The following is a 15,066-nucleotide window of genomic DNA, read 5'->3' as shown; positions in this document are numbered from 1 at the left end:
TTACTAGGGATGCTCCTTGTGTGCTGTAGCTATATACCATTAATTTTCTTAAGAAAATTATGAATTCTGGCTGAGCCAGACAGCTGAGGGAGCTCATACACCAAAACATACTTTGTGTCAAAAAAGGCATTTTAGCAAACAAGGCTAGCATACTACCACCTAGCAAAGGAAGGGCACCTGTAATTAGCAAGTTGTTTGAACCAAATTAGATCTGATCGACATATAGATAGGTAGAAAAGTATGTAAATCAATTAAATACATATTTTTAAGTACTGAAATAAACCTCAGAGAACAAGCACTCAGAAATGTGTTGGAACATGAAGTACTTGCCATATGAAAATGAGTCTTTATTTCCTGCTATTACTTCAAGGGAGTGGTCAAAAATACCATATTCACAACTACCTGCTGTTGCTACATACTTCAGTGCAAACAGTGTATCTCTAGGAGATAATCTTTGTAGCTGTAGATTCAGCCTGCCTTACTCTCCTTTAAGATGTCTTCTGCTAGCTGCCCAGGACTTCTTTCTCCTCTTTCAAATGGGAATAGGGGACTCCATCAGAAAACCAGTCTCATCTTCCTCTTGACAGTTGCCCTTTCAGATCTCTTATGCTTTTCCATCCATGCTTACAAATAAAATACCATTCCTGAAAAGCCTATCTTGTGAAAAGTAACTTAAAAAGTTGCAAGGACTCTGCAGCAGGCAGCCTCTTCATGGGCCACGCGGGCTTGCTCAACACCTACACAATAAGCAACTGAAAAATTATTACATTGCTATCCATTGTACGCTTGTCTAGAAACATCTTCCCAAAATAGAAGCAGTCAGCGCACTCACCTGCACAGCTCCCTTGTCTTCATGCTTACCCATATTATAATCCTTGAAGTGTACTGGTAGACACTGTTCTGGCAAAATGACAAAGCAGGGCACTAAGCAGAGGTCTTTTTTTCTTTTTTTTTTAAACATCTTTTTATTAGCACAGTAACAAATGCAGACTTAAGTAGCCCACAACATACAACCAATCCACTGAGTGACTCCTATTCCACGCCTTACAGTTAAACAGCTTAAGGTATTTCACTACAGGTTGCCGTAAGTCCTGATTAAAACCTTTATTCTTTTCACAAAGATAGATTGGCTTATAAAATAATACATTAACTACTTCTCATTTCATATATGAGGCCATATACCCACTTCTCCATATCACAGATCATGAGATGACAGTCTTTAAAAAGGATTTGTTAAATACCAATGTGCCCTCCATAGGGGAAAACAATCCCAGCATCTTTTTACAAAAAAACCCAACCCCAAACAAAATCAAACCCCCAAACCAAAAACAAAACAAAAAAGCAAAAACAGTGTGTAGAGTCTTAAATGGACTTTTACATAAATGTCAACATATGTACCTGTACAAAATTAAGCTGTTTTAGTCTTTTACATATTGCAAGCAAACTGAAAACCATAAAAGTCTAAGAAGTTTACATTCTTCTCGGTACTATATGTGAGCTAATATTGCTGAACTAATTACAGTCTTAAAATATGCTATTCCCAATTCTAGCTGTCTACTGTAGCAAGATACCTTAAGTTACAACAACAAAATCTTAGGAAATAAAAGACTGAATAAAATCTGTTATAGAAATACCCTACTCTTTACCAGCACCCTCCCTCCTCCCACCCCTTCAAAATCATAAGCAGCTCTTTCCATCACAGACGAATAATGCAAGAGTTTGACAAAACTCCAATTTATGTAGCATATCTTTTGGTCCATTGTCTGGCCATTCTGTCATGCTCTGCTCTGTTAGTCATATACTGAGTGGCAATACTTCCAACCAGGGGGTCAGCTGAAAAGAAAAATATATTACTTATTTCAGGCAAGGCAGTGAATAAAAACCTAAAAAAATACAGTTGAAGTATGAGTTTAACACTCACAAAGGAATCATATAGGTAAGATACACTACAGAATACCAGTTCAGTACATTTAGATTGCCGTGTCTTCATCAGTTTGTGTAGCCAGAGCAGTACAGAGCATCATATTAATCTATTACTTAATAAGGAAGCAAATACCAATTAAAGTTTTAAGAATTTTAAAAGACAGCAAATCAATAGTTGTATTTTGCATTACTGAAGGCTTTCACCAACTCATGTGTTTCAGGTTTATTTTACCTTTTCTAAGACTGCCCAGGACATACTTATTGCTAAGTATACTTGTATCAAAATAAATCTGGCTTCTAGGAATGATGAGATCACAAGGAAAGGTTTTATTTTTCTAAATTTTTATTTTTAAGCACAAAAATTGCATGAATTGTCTGACACTTCATTTTTCATACACAAAGATATAACACCTTCAAATTGACTTTGTTAAAAAACGACACGTTCCTCTTAACTAGTATAGGTAATGGGTAGGGTAAGGAGGGAGTAGTGATGACTACTTTTGGCACAGTTGGTAACTGTATTTAAGTACATGGTAGAATGTAAATAGCTAATCCACTCATTTTCAGATCTGTGTGTGTGGCTTTCATAGCTCTATCCGCTACCAAATTACTACAGTTTTGCACCTGTGCCTGGCACAGACCAGTGAGGAGTGTTTAACCCCTCTCCCTTCCCTTCCAAACCAACTCTGATTTTGGATTTTTAGTTTGCAGGAGGGGCACTGCCACTTCCCTTGCAGCTCTGCCAGAGGAGAGGTGAAGAGGGCGCAGGTGGGATGCAGCCAACCCTCCACCTCTAGTCCCCCGTGAGGTGCCCTGGGGACAGAAAGGCGCCTGCTAGAGGCCAGAGCTATGCTGGCTGCAGCCAACAGGATGAGCCGAGGGTCAAGTTACTGAAATGCCAGGCGGGGTATAACCTTACAGGTGGGCTCTGTCACAGCACAGGGACTTACCTGGGTTGCAGTCTGTGAGAAGGGAGCAGATGGAGAGGAGAACTTTAGAAATGGTTAATGCTGGACTCCAGTTGTCTTTTAAAATGTCCAGGCAGATGACGCCTTGGCTGTTAATATTACAGTGATAGATTCTTGTCCGAAACGTTACCTGCAAAAAACAGCTGTTAGACGGTGGGCTAACATATTACGCGTGGCATGGTGATAAACGACATCAGTTACAACGCTGATCTGACAGTGAAAATATATATTTTTTTAATCTCATTTTAAGAAGAACCCCCCCCACACACACACAAACAGCCGCAGGAGCAGGAGGCGGCAGGCAGGCGCTGGGCTCGGGCCGAGAGCGACCTTAGGGAGCCGGGCCGAGGCGGGGCCGGGCGGGCTCCCCGCGGCGCTGCCGCCCTCTGGCGGCCGTTGGCGAGACGGCAGCGGCGCCCCTCCCCCTCGCGCGCCCGCCCCGCTCCGGCGCGAGCCCAACGGCCACCGGCGCGGCCCGAGACCCTCGGGGAAGGCGACACCCACGGAGCAGCTGGCTCGGGAGTCAGGCCTGCGCTCTGCTAACACTCCCCCTGCTGCCACCCCCCCGCCCCACGGATAATTGTGGTTTAACTTTTGCTGCCCAGCTGCCTCCATTTCAGCCCCGCACATCACATCGCGGGTCGTCTTTCCTTCGCGCTTCCCTGCCTCCTGGGTACCTGCTCCAAGGGCTGCCTCCGCTCCCTTAAAATCCCTCAGAACTAGCCAAAGGATGTCAGATCGGTGTCTGAGGGGGGAATGTCCTTTTCTCCTCCTGTCTGGACTTGAAGCAATTCTACCAAAAAAGCTCCATAGCCTTTTAAACTTTGGTCATATGCCTGGCGTTGATGACAAGGTTTGGTACATACCCATACACTAGCAATGGCAAGGCAGCAGCCACATTAACTTTACCAAGGCCACCAGATAAAAGTTTCTGGTTGCAATTAATATGCTAAAGTTAATTGTATTTATAGTAACAGAAAGCAGATAAATACTTTCAATGCCTTTCTCTTCCAAAATTGTCAGATTTTGGGGTTTTACTCTAAGTTATGTGTTTGCAGGAAGTCTGAGGGCCCCAGATCCTGCACAAAAGTAATTACCTGAGAATTTCAGCTTGTATTAAAAAGAAGTTTCTAGCTGATAATTCCAGGGTAAAATATAAAGATATGACTCAAGTACAACCTTGAAGCCAGAGACAAATAAAAAGAGCATTAATTTGAGCTAAAAATAAATTAAAATCTCACAAGCCTGTAGCTGACAATACTGTTCCAGCCTCTCTGAATACACCTCAGCTGTGCTAATAAACAGCCACCCTGCTTATACTACTAAAGGTCACATTACAGTTTTCGCTTTTAAAGGAAAGGAAACTGAAATTTAGAGCTTGAGTGACTTATCAAAGGCCTCAGAATTAATCAGTATTGTCTCAGCATGTCTAAGCAAAGAGTCATAAATGACAACACATTTACAATCTCACTGCAGAACTATGGCCAGGTTTCCAAGTTTGGGTGCTTACAGTCACTGTGAAATCCAGCTTTTTTATTATTTTATGTCTTTTTGCTCACAGCAGCAAAGAAGTCTGATGCTTTTAATATCATCCACTAACATTTTGGGCTCCAAATCACTTTAAAAAACTCTTCAAGTACATCAGGGCTCTTTAGAATTGCAGCTCTTGTCACTTCTAAGTGCTTAGCATTCAGAAAAGTCAGTTGGATTTTATTATTTTAAAATTTGAGAGATGTGAATGAACTGGGCAACTTGCCACATAAGTTATCCAAAAGGGAAACAAAAGCATGACAATACTGTTTTCAGAAGAATGTGACCTGTAGAAAGGCCTTATCCTGACTCACTTGATGAACAGTGACAACAAATTTGGTGGAACTTGCATGAATTAGGATAATCTGCATGAATAAAGGTTGCAGGGTTCATGCCCTAAATCCTCAGAATTTGTCAGCTATCCACACCCACAAATTTTATTGTCTGTTTATAGGTCACAGGGGTATTTGCGAAACACATTTGGTAAGCGGGTGGTATGACAAGAAGAACACACTAGTGTTTTCCCTTGAGATTAGACCAGCCCACACACAAAACTTGCCAGTCAACCCTCTTTTTTTTCCTTGTCTTTCTGATGCAAAAACGCTGGTTGTGACCCTCCCTCTTCCAGGCTCTGGGAGCAGACACGGGGTGGGGTTACATAGCTACAAAACTGTAGCGCCTCTTGTTTTCCATGTACTGCATCTCTAAGTTTCCAAGAATGCTCCTGATGTACAGAGCACACCAGCTATTTTTGGTCTCACAACTGCAGTTACTTGTCACATAGGAGACACCCACACTACACACTTAGAGAGACTTTCTACTTTGTTCCTTTTAAGTTGTTTGGATTTTAGCTTAAAATGAAAAAAGGCAAAAAATCCCTGCATTTTTGCACATTATGCGTGGGAACAGCATAATGTCTGTGAGAGACCAGAGATGTGTCATGTCCCCCCCCCTCCAAACAAGCTACAACTCCTGAAACAAGAACCCTGCTTCTATCTACATAAGAAACTCATAGGTAGAGCAGGTACCAAACCAGGAGGATGTTTGTTTCCCAGACCATGTAATCCTCAATGGGATGAGCAGCAATGGGAAGTGCAGCAGGGCTCTCTAAGGTCATGTGGGACTCACATACATCAGCCTGAACAGAGGGGCTGACCTGACTCCACGATACCTGCCCTAACCCATCCTGTTTACTGTAAGACAAAAGAGAAGTTTGTGGCATTTACAATTTGCTGGCAACAGCTTTGCCACTGGCTCTCAAGCAGCCCTCAATCCAGCCCACTGCTTGCTCAGTATTTTTCTATTCGATGTACAGCTTTGGTCTCTTTCCAAGAAGGCTTCTAAATGTAGGTGAGGTAATAATTTTAACAGATTAAACACTTCCAGAAGGGGAAGCATAGAGTATTTCCAAGTAGATACAATAAGTACCAAATTATCAGACAAGACAAGAGTTCTAATTTGAGCACAACAGTTAAATACCTGATATCTGAGAAAGCAATCTCTTTAGACAGCCTTTCAGTCCAGTGGACTAAAAACTTGTTACAAGGCACAAATCGTATTTGCCTCTGAGAATCAGACTTCCTTTTTTATTACTTAGAGAAGGAGAAGAAAGAGAAAAAAATAAAACCCACGTATGTGCAGAACAGCCTGATGAAACCTTAAGCATTCTACCATGGCACCAAAAGTGTTTTTCTCCAGTTAGAGGAGTTCTACCTACCGAAAGCACCGTGGGAAAGACCTGAATTTGTTTTCACTTAAGCAGCAAGACAGAAATGGGATGGTGTTAGACACATTTAGTCCAGCTGTTTGCCATTTACAATTTTTGCTGATGGTACAAAAGCCAGCGGCACAGAGAACCCAAATGAAACTGGGAAAGGGGGAGGAATTACAGGCCCACTTACAAACAAACAAACAATGTTTATGGTAAATGCTCATTATACATTATAGGAAAAAAAGTCACATAAAACTAGCAGATTCAGACCAAAACCAGGAGAAACTGAGATACTTAGAAGGTAATACAATGTATTCCGGGTCAAGAGACTACTGTGTGGAATAGCAGAAAAGTATAGTGGAACTGAACAATCCTTTCGGAATGTCTCACCTGAGATTACCTTAACGCACTAACTACATGAAGTTAAGCACAGCTTTTGAAAAGACATGAAGAAGCTAATCTCAACTTTACCCTGAAGACAGACAACCAGCAAAATGGGAGTGGGGGAAAAGAAGTTATTAATAAGAATGATAAAAGCACACATCAGGTCAGCCCAAGCTACTGTTTCCACCTCAGTAAATGAAATCTAACCAAACTATAATGCAACACTTGGGAAAACATTCAGTGCAATAGTACAAAACAATAGCAGTCATCTTGAAGGCCAAACACTAACTCTTAAATTCTCATCATACTTGTTTATTGGATACTCCTGAATACAGGCCCACCCAGCATATGTCTGCCTCAATCGCTATCTGAAACATAAAGGCAAAACCAGAATACCACATAAAATGAAAAAACAAAAACAGAGAACAGATCATCACTAACATCTTCAAAGTGCTGTATGAAGTGCTCAATGAATGCAAAAGAGCTCCATTATATATTCTTAGGACAAAGACAAGGAGTATCTAGCTCTGTTTCAGATTTCTCCCACTGAAGTCCCTTGTATTGTCTAGTGCATTTCAATGTCAAATTTTAACACTTCTCACTTCTCCAGACTCAAGTACAGCAGTGCAGGTTGACAAATTACTCTTCCTATTTGCAGACAGAAAAATTGAGGCATCAATGGAACAGCAACCAAACTTTCTGTACAAGAAAAATAATGTGAGGAAAACATTGCAGATGGCAGCTGTCCCTCTTTCTATCCTTCTAGGAATCAGTTAATATCACTTGCAGCACAGGCTCTCCAACTCTCCTATGGCAACATCTTCCCCCAAAAGGTTGCCCCAAAATATCCTCTAATATATTGTATTAAACTCTCAGTTGGAGCTAGCACCAGTTCTCAAAGCCTGGACTTGTGAATCATCACCACACTTTTTTTTTATAGGATGCTTGTCAACCACATTTGTCAGTATGTGGTTGCTACAGCACCTTGTCTCACTCATCCGCCTAAAAAACTTGGCAGCCTGCCAGGATGTCCAGTTTCCTCTCTTTCTCTTCCCCCCTCCTCTTTTTTTTTCTTTGCTTTTAAGAAGGCATGTCCTTTAATGACATTTCATTTTCAAGTTATGAAACACGTTCTGCTATAGGCACTTTGCCATGGGCAGCCCACTGTAGGACTGTCCTCCTAATAATTACAGAGGACTCAAAGGGGCAATAGAGGTTTTCTTCCACCTCTCTTTGAAGGTTTACTGAGGAAGATTCAAGAGAAACTAGTCCTTTCACTCTAGTCAGCTTATTCTTTTCAGAGGTCAAGGCTTTTGAAATTGCCTTCAACCATTCTGCTACTCTACTAACGTTTATCGTCAATATGATACACTGGCATTGTTTGAACTAGTTGTTTCTTCACTTCCTGCCTTAAAATATAGGAAAGCTATGGCAATAATATTAGTCCTACCACTTCCAAATGACCCACAAATAGTATTTACCAGTCAGTGCAAGCAGCTGGGCAATTTGAAATCAACAAATTGGTGGGAAGAAAGTAGGAGCAAACATTACGTTAATATGATAATTATATTTTCCACACTATCATTGATTAACACCAGCAAAGGTGTTAACACAGGAGTCACTTGAACAGAGTCTTTGGTTCTCAGCAAGGAAAAGGTTCTTCATTTAGAACCCAAAGTACACAAGTAGCACAGGTGGATGTTGTTAGATCACTGGTATGCTTTCTCTTGTGTCCCATCTCCATGGGACTGAAGCTGTACATATACTATTCACGTATGTAAATCTGGTTTGTAAACTAGCTCTGACGCTGCTAGATGAAAGTCTCCATTTAAATGCAATTCTGCCACAATACAGTGAATCTCCACTAAACTAGATTTTTGAGGCCTTAATATGTGGATATGTGGTACTTTTTTTTTTAATAGAAAAAAAAAAAGGTAACATGTCTTTTAGCCCAGGTGAAAGTTTAGATCCAAAGATAAGGGAACGAAATCCCAGTCAGAACCCAGAACAGAAAACAGAGCTGTGCTGCACTGACAAAGCTGTATTTTTGGTTCTGTGAACTCAGAGAACTCAGCATACAGGGCCATCTCAATACTTTGGTAGTTACAATAAGGTCTGTTGAGGTATCAGGTTGGACAAATGTGAGACTGTAAGTGCTTCCAGCCTACAGCATGGGAAGTAAAAGTGTGGAATAGCTATCTGTGAAACAGTTATCCAATCCTTTTTATGCAAGCTAATTATAAACAAAATAATAGAATTCTAACCTAAGGCACAGAAGCAGAACCATCCATACAGCCAGACGACCTCCCAAAGAAGGACGGACAGGTGTCATCAGGAAATCGCTACAGATGTCCCAAGGCAGACCATGCTGCTTGTGAATCAAAGCCCTAAACTTAGGTGTGGAATTTAATGTCCTGATGCTACCAAAAAATCTGTAGTTACACTGACAAAAACAATTCAACAGTTTACTTCATTGGAGAAATTTGTATTAATTCGGCTGGTATGACCAGTTAGCAACATCTCCTCTAAAATGGACTATTGGCCTGAACTGTGGCAGGAAGTCTTTTCTACTCCAGACTAGACCAATGTCTTTGAAGACGCTGCAGTCATTGGTGCTTATCTCAGTGTGACTACTTTTGAGTAGAAAGTTAAATACACACATAAATGCTTTCAGGTACAAGGCAAACATGAAGTGTATATACAACCACCTCTTCTTGTTAACGAACACTCTTCCTCTGGCCAAGTATGTGAACCACAAGATAACATTCACTTGCCCTGGTTATTTGCCTTGTACCATTAGAACACAACAACAATGGAATATAAGAGTTTCAAAAATATCACACAACTACAGAAAAAGATTGCTACTGCACAAGTAGTGAACAACACAACAAAAAACTTAAATTTCACTTCAGTGGCCAAAACATACAAAAATACTACATTTGTGGTAACTGAGTGATTAGAGAAACAAATACTTGCTTCCTCTCCTCTTTTTCCCAAGTTTATTTACTTTACAGTTTCTCAGTCCTGTTCCGATGCCTGTACTAATTGTATAGGCTCTCTTATACCAAAATAAGGGGGAAAAAAGCTCTGAAATAGTGATCAAATGGACTGGAAAAGCAATTAACATTAGCTAAGAGAAACCAATGTAGTGTCTGAAATGAGTTTAAACTTGTTCTTAAAGTAGACTGTCTTTCAAATGGGCTGCATCCCATTAACACTGCTTGTTACTAAATGGTTTGTTGAGCATTCATAACATATCAACTACAGTTCTCTTCTTACCTTTGGAGGCTTGAAAGGATATTCTGGTGTAAATGTGATGTCAAGGAAGAAAACACCTCCCTCATAGACTGAGCCTGGAGGTCCTAGAATGGTTGATCTCCATTCATAGATGTTATCACCTTTGGGGCCAGCACTAAGAGATAAAAATCAAATAGTTTAGGAATATTACCACAATTTGAATAAATATGACCTCATATATTCTCAGAGTCTGATGCAGCAGAATGTTTTCAGTATTACACTTCATGTAACAACCTGGAGTAGACTATGACACAAAGTAGACTAAATGCTTCCAAAAATCCCCAGAGTCTTATCTGGACTCAGTGTTCCAGACTGCTTAGCAAAGGTCTGCTGACAAACTAGGAATGGCTGGTTTTTTTTCAGTTTTTCTCATCTGACATTTATAAAAGAAGCATTGCCCAGAACTTCTCCTAAACAAACCACAACACAAAATTCTCAACTAAACAGAAAACATACAAGTTTCAAAGAAAAAGTTCTTAGTGTATTTCAGAAATGGCTGTTCTAGCTCAGCCTTACTGCAACTACACCACATCAAAGACCATATTAAATAAATTAGGGACTGATACTGATTTTATTCATCCTAAAATAGAGCACACAGGATTAAAAGTATATTACTACATTATTGCTAAACCATGGCTCACTTTGTATAATTAAGTGAACCCAAGTGTATGATGATACTCTTAAATGCCAGGATTTTCCTCACTCATATCATTTTGCTACAATGATTTCTAAAGTAAAGCCATATGGACTGATCTCATTGATACTGTCTGCATTGCAGAACTACATTTTGTAGGGAGAATTAAACTCATCATCTCAAACTAAAACTGGGCTTTCTCAAATCAGCTTTGTCTAATTCTAGATCCCCCCCTAACCTACCAGCATCTCTCAAAGAACAATGCACATTAAAGATATCGCAGAACAAAAATGGATGCTTTTTGAAAATTAAGTTTTATTGAGATCCTCAGACGCTTGCATTCTGTAGTGTGCTGTATGTCTCTCAGTATTTCTAAGTGCAGCTCAACCTATAATGCCATTAATGGTTTAGGATTTCATTGCTACCTCTTTCTTTCTGTGCTGCTATAGTAGTATTATATCAGCAAGATCCTAGAGCTGGAAACTCCCTTTGCATAAAGGGAGTTGCTGACACAGCTTTTCCTGTCATGCATGCTTTGACTTCAGAAATCTCTTCTCCCCTTGTTCTGCAAGGGGCTGGATTTTAACACCCCTAATGCAAAGGAAGACAGCCTTTCCTCTTCCCTCCCCTTTCTTTTAACCAGGGTGGTGTGAGGCAAGGCATAAACAAAGGCTCTTCTCAAATTATAACAAGCATGGAGCAGTAACACTTGAGAGGGAAGGCAATCCAATAAATTCAATATATACATGACAATATGCATTTGATTACTTGAAGGGAACCAAAGCAATTGCCAGTGCTGCTAGTGTTAGTAATAGTGTTACAAATAAAAATACAACTACAAAAATATAAATTCTCAACAAAACAACAGTAATCAGAGACGTGTTTTTTCCTTTGCAGTATTGGTGAATGTGTTCTTGATGGCAGGGGAATCAGGGGAGAGAAAGCCAATTAGTTTTGTTATCAAATCTCTCTAAAATTTCAGTTACAGATTTCACAGAAAATAAAACATTCACGATATTTTGATGCTAACTAGTTCTGTAATAGTGAAGCTACCACTAAAAACACACTTGTAGGGGAGAGAGAGCATGTAGGAAGGTTGTAAAGGGAGAAAGTTCTGTGCAAAGTGATTGCACCATCTGTTGGGGAAGATGTCTCTCAACAAAACACAAAACTTCACACTGCTCACAAGAATTGCACTCAATTAAAGTAAAAGTCTTTCCATCCTCAAGATTCCTGGCATCCTGCTCCACCTTAATGACTTGTCCCTGCCCTACATGGGTCCATATATTTGGACATTCATTACTCTCCAGCGACCATTTGTTCAATGGACTGGAATAGCACTGTATCTCGAGAGGAAGCTCTAGCTCTTGAAAGACACCAGCTTAACTGTGAAAACTTACCAAAAAGGACTCTCTTGGGCACCCTTAGCCATCACTCCAAGGAATCACCTCTCTATATATGTATTAGCAACCTACTGAAACATCATCATCGCTCCAGGTTTTACCAGTGATCATCCTTCTCCCCTCCCTCTCCTAAAGATGGAACTACTGAACGGAACAGGTACTTGAGATTTGTTAGAACCAATTTACTGTTGGAATTTATATCACAAGACCTGCCAACTGGGAGCACTTCAATATTCAAGAAATGTGGTGTGTGATTAGCACTGAATACAGCCCTCTGAAGCAATATGAAATATTTCAACATTTTGCATTTTATTCCCAGCTTTAACCCAAAGGACTGTCAATAAAAGAAATCCCACTGACTTAAAAAAATAATGTATTATTATTTATAATAGTCTTAGAAATCCCTTGTACCCTATTAGGTTTCCAATTAGAGCTATCACTGCATGCAAGTAATATACTGCTAGACCCCTGTATTAAAAGAGTGCAACATCTTTGTAAAACATCAGTAGGCTTTAACAGTGATGTACTAAGCTTACCTTTAAAGCTTTTCATAATTCAATTAACAGAGTGAAATAGCGGTAGATTTCCAATTTCTATATATTAACATTGATTTCTTATAAAGGAAAGACTGAAAGAGGGAGATGCAAGTCGCCTTCCAAGTGTAATATTGCTTGGGTTTAAATTAGGATTAGGTTGTATCAAGCAGCTCAGGAAGACCTAGTACTTAATAGAAAAGTGACAATACTGGAACGTAGCTTAAGTGCAGTAGCATTAACTTTGGTGGAGATATAAAAATTGTCAAAGGTTAAAGATTACATTCTTTGTTTAAAAATCCTTGCAATTATCTGCTTCAAAAATAAATTCACTGATACATAGATACAGGGCTCACAGGCACAGCTGCCACCTTCCCTGATATGTGTCACCACTGCTCAAATTAAGTGTCTGTGTCTGCTAATGCAACATTTTGAAGCTGCCCGGCAAATGACCACTGTGAAGACAATTTTAGCCAATTACATAGAAATTGTTTCCACTGCAAGACAAGAGTATGTGAAATACAACTTTCTGTATTAAACTCAATAACCCACAACCTCTTCACTTCCAAAGAAAGAAATGAGAAAAGACTAGTAGTGAAAAGAGGACCTCAAAATGAAAAACCAACAAACAACATAAAGACACCCAAACCCCACCACAACCCACCAAAGTACCGTATCAGTGTAACACGAGAGTACAGATGAGCCTCTCTCTTCCCTTTAAACACAGTAATATATTCAGTGAGGATGCACTGCACCCACTGTAACAACTGTTTCTTATCATACCCAGTTTGCTGCTAACCTGTCCTCTGGACAAATGTTATGACATTAATGCCTTTAGGAAATGGCTAGGGCAAAGACAGATAGTCCTTGAATGAAAAACTAACTTCTCAAGATTAGAAGCAACAGTCTGAATACTGCCAGTAAATGCAAGGTAGGGAGAGTTTGTAAACACAGAGATGAGACCCAGCTCAAAGATCTGCCTGGGGTAAGCAAGCCCCAACCAGTTTTGGAAAAAGCCCATCTTGCTCTGCCTCCCTTTGCTGGCAGATGCCATGTTCCTTCTCAGTTTAAAAAACAAACAGCTATATTAGAAATGCCTGCAGCAGAGGCTGGGGAGCAGAGTAAAGCCTAGCGAAAGAGGCTGCATACTTAGATGCCTTGCTGATACTCAAGAAGAAAAGCAATTGTAAACATAAAACTCTTGTCTCAGAGACTAAATATTCAGGCAGAAAATACATACACACAAACCTATCCATGTATTAAAAAGGCCTGAAATGACAGCTAGGATAGTCTAGTGCAAAAATAGCCAGCCTGTGTCTTTTACATGTAAGCAGGTTAGATACAACCTCTGCTGCTGGCCTACATTACATAATACAAACTCAATACTTTGCATCCGCAAACTCAGGGCCCTCCTCTGCCCAGACATCCTCAGGCAAATGATTCAAAGTATATCGACGTCATGGAGGGAAGGTTTTTTTGTTGTTCACCACATATTGCTCACGTACTAAAATCCTAGGTAACACTGCTGACATTCTCAAGGGCAAGGTCCGGGAAAAAATTACTAGGAAGGAGCCCACTGTTTGCGCCAGCTTGCTAATACATTTGGAAACTACCTAGTTCTTTCTAGGAGTTGACCACATGATAACGTAAGCTCTTCTCTAGTAAAAATATAGCCCAGTGAACTTCAGTTCCTCCTCTGTGAAATACAGAAAGCATGAAATAAGAGAGCACTGTTATGATAAGTGAATCAAAACCAGTCAATGCTACAGGTACTAGACAAATACCCTAATATACCAAAGAAGTGTATATTCCTTTTAAAAGGAAACTAATTTAGCAGTCATTCAAAATGCCAGAGTACCTTCTGTCAGGATGAGAAGGACAATTTCACGGTATGCTGAAGTAAACAGCAGCTAATGAAAAACTAGCAAGTGTTTCAATTAAAACCACGAGCAACGAAACTACAAACTCATATTTCAACTACTCCATACCCCTATGAGACTATTTTTTCCTGAACAGGAAGAGTCTGATGCAAGTAGCTGTTCTGAAGTTGCACACTGGTAGAAAAATAAACATAATTTCAAAAACACTGCAGACATTACCTTTTCCAAGAGACATAGCTCAAACTTAAAAAGAAACAATGTACTAGAAGTATAGGGGAATTCCAAGGTGTCAGAGTACCTAAATGATCTCTAATGTAAAGCTATTCAACTACAAACTTATAGCAACACTGATTTTTTGTTTTGTTTTGTAGGTAAGAAATAGTGAGTGACTGAACAAGGAATTGCGTCTTAGAGGTCACAGGTCATCACCTTACTAGAAAGCTTTAGGAAATACTTAGCTGACTGTTAGAAGGACATAATTTTTTGTCCTCTTCTTTTTAAGGTGGCAAGCATAAAATGCATTAGAAACAGTTTGGCTGGTAGATGCTAGGGTAGAATGATGACATCCTCATGTAAAGTTATGGTGCTTCTTGATTTTCAGTCCTAATACACCACATTCCTGACATCATGTTACAAATGCTGCCTTTTCTGGTAGTCCACCAAGGTTCATGCTGGCATTGCTAACCTAGGTTATGAGGATGAACTTGGGGCAGGAATTAGAGGCATCTCAGAAAACTTAGCTCATTGGGAGATGCAGATGCAGGGTCCCTGGAAGGACGCAGGACAGCTACTTAGCTTAGCCA

At 40.0% G+C, this 15,066-nt stretch overlaps 1 protein-coding gene across 5 annotated transcripts in view; it reads right to left on the bottom strand.

The window, feature by feature from the left end:
• Positions 1–951: 951 nt before the first annotated feature.
• UBE2E1 (ubiquitin conjugating enzyme E2 E1) overlaps positions 952–15,066 on the bottom strand; it is a 46,826-nt gene continuing 32,711 nt past the window's right edge. For all 5 annotated transcript variants that reach the window (XM_062569325.1, XM_062569322.1, XM_062569324.1 and 2 more), the window contains 3 exons: positions 9,796–9,928; positions 2,874–3,021; positions 952–1,833 (listed from right to left, as the gene is read on the bottom strand). In XM_062569325.1, coding sequence (XP_062425309.1) covers positions 1,736–1,833; positions 2,874–3,021; positions 9,796–9,928 — 379 coding nt within the window. In that variant the 3' untranslated portion in view covers positions 952–1,735. The remainder of the gene's footprint in view (positions 1,834–2,873; positions 3,022–9,795; positions 9,929–15,066) is intronic.

This window comes from Rhea pennata, chromosome 2 (genome assembly GCF_028389875.1).
Source record: "Rhea pennata isolate bPtePen1 chromosome 2, bPtePen1.pri, whole genome shotgun sequence".
Taxonomy (NCBI): Eukaryota; Metazoa; Chordata; class Aves; order Rheiformes; family Rheidae; genus Rhea; species Rhea pennata.
Note: the sequence above shows the minus strand (reverse complement) of the source record. Positions and strands in the feature narration are given on the sequence as shown.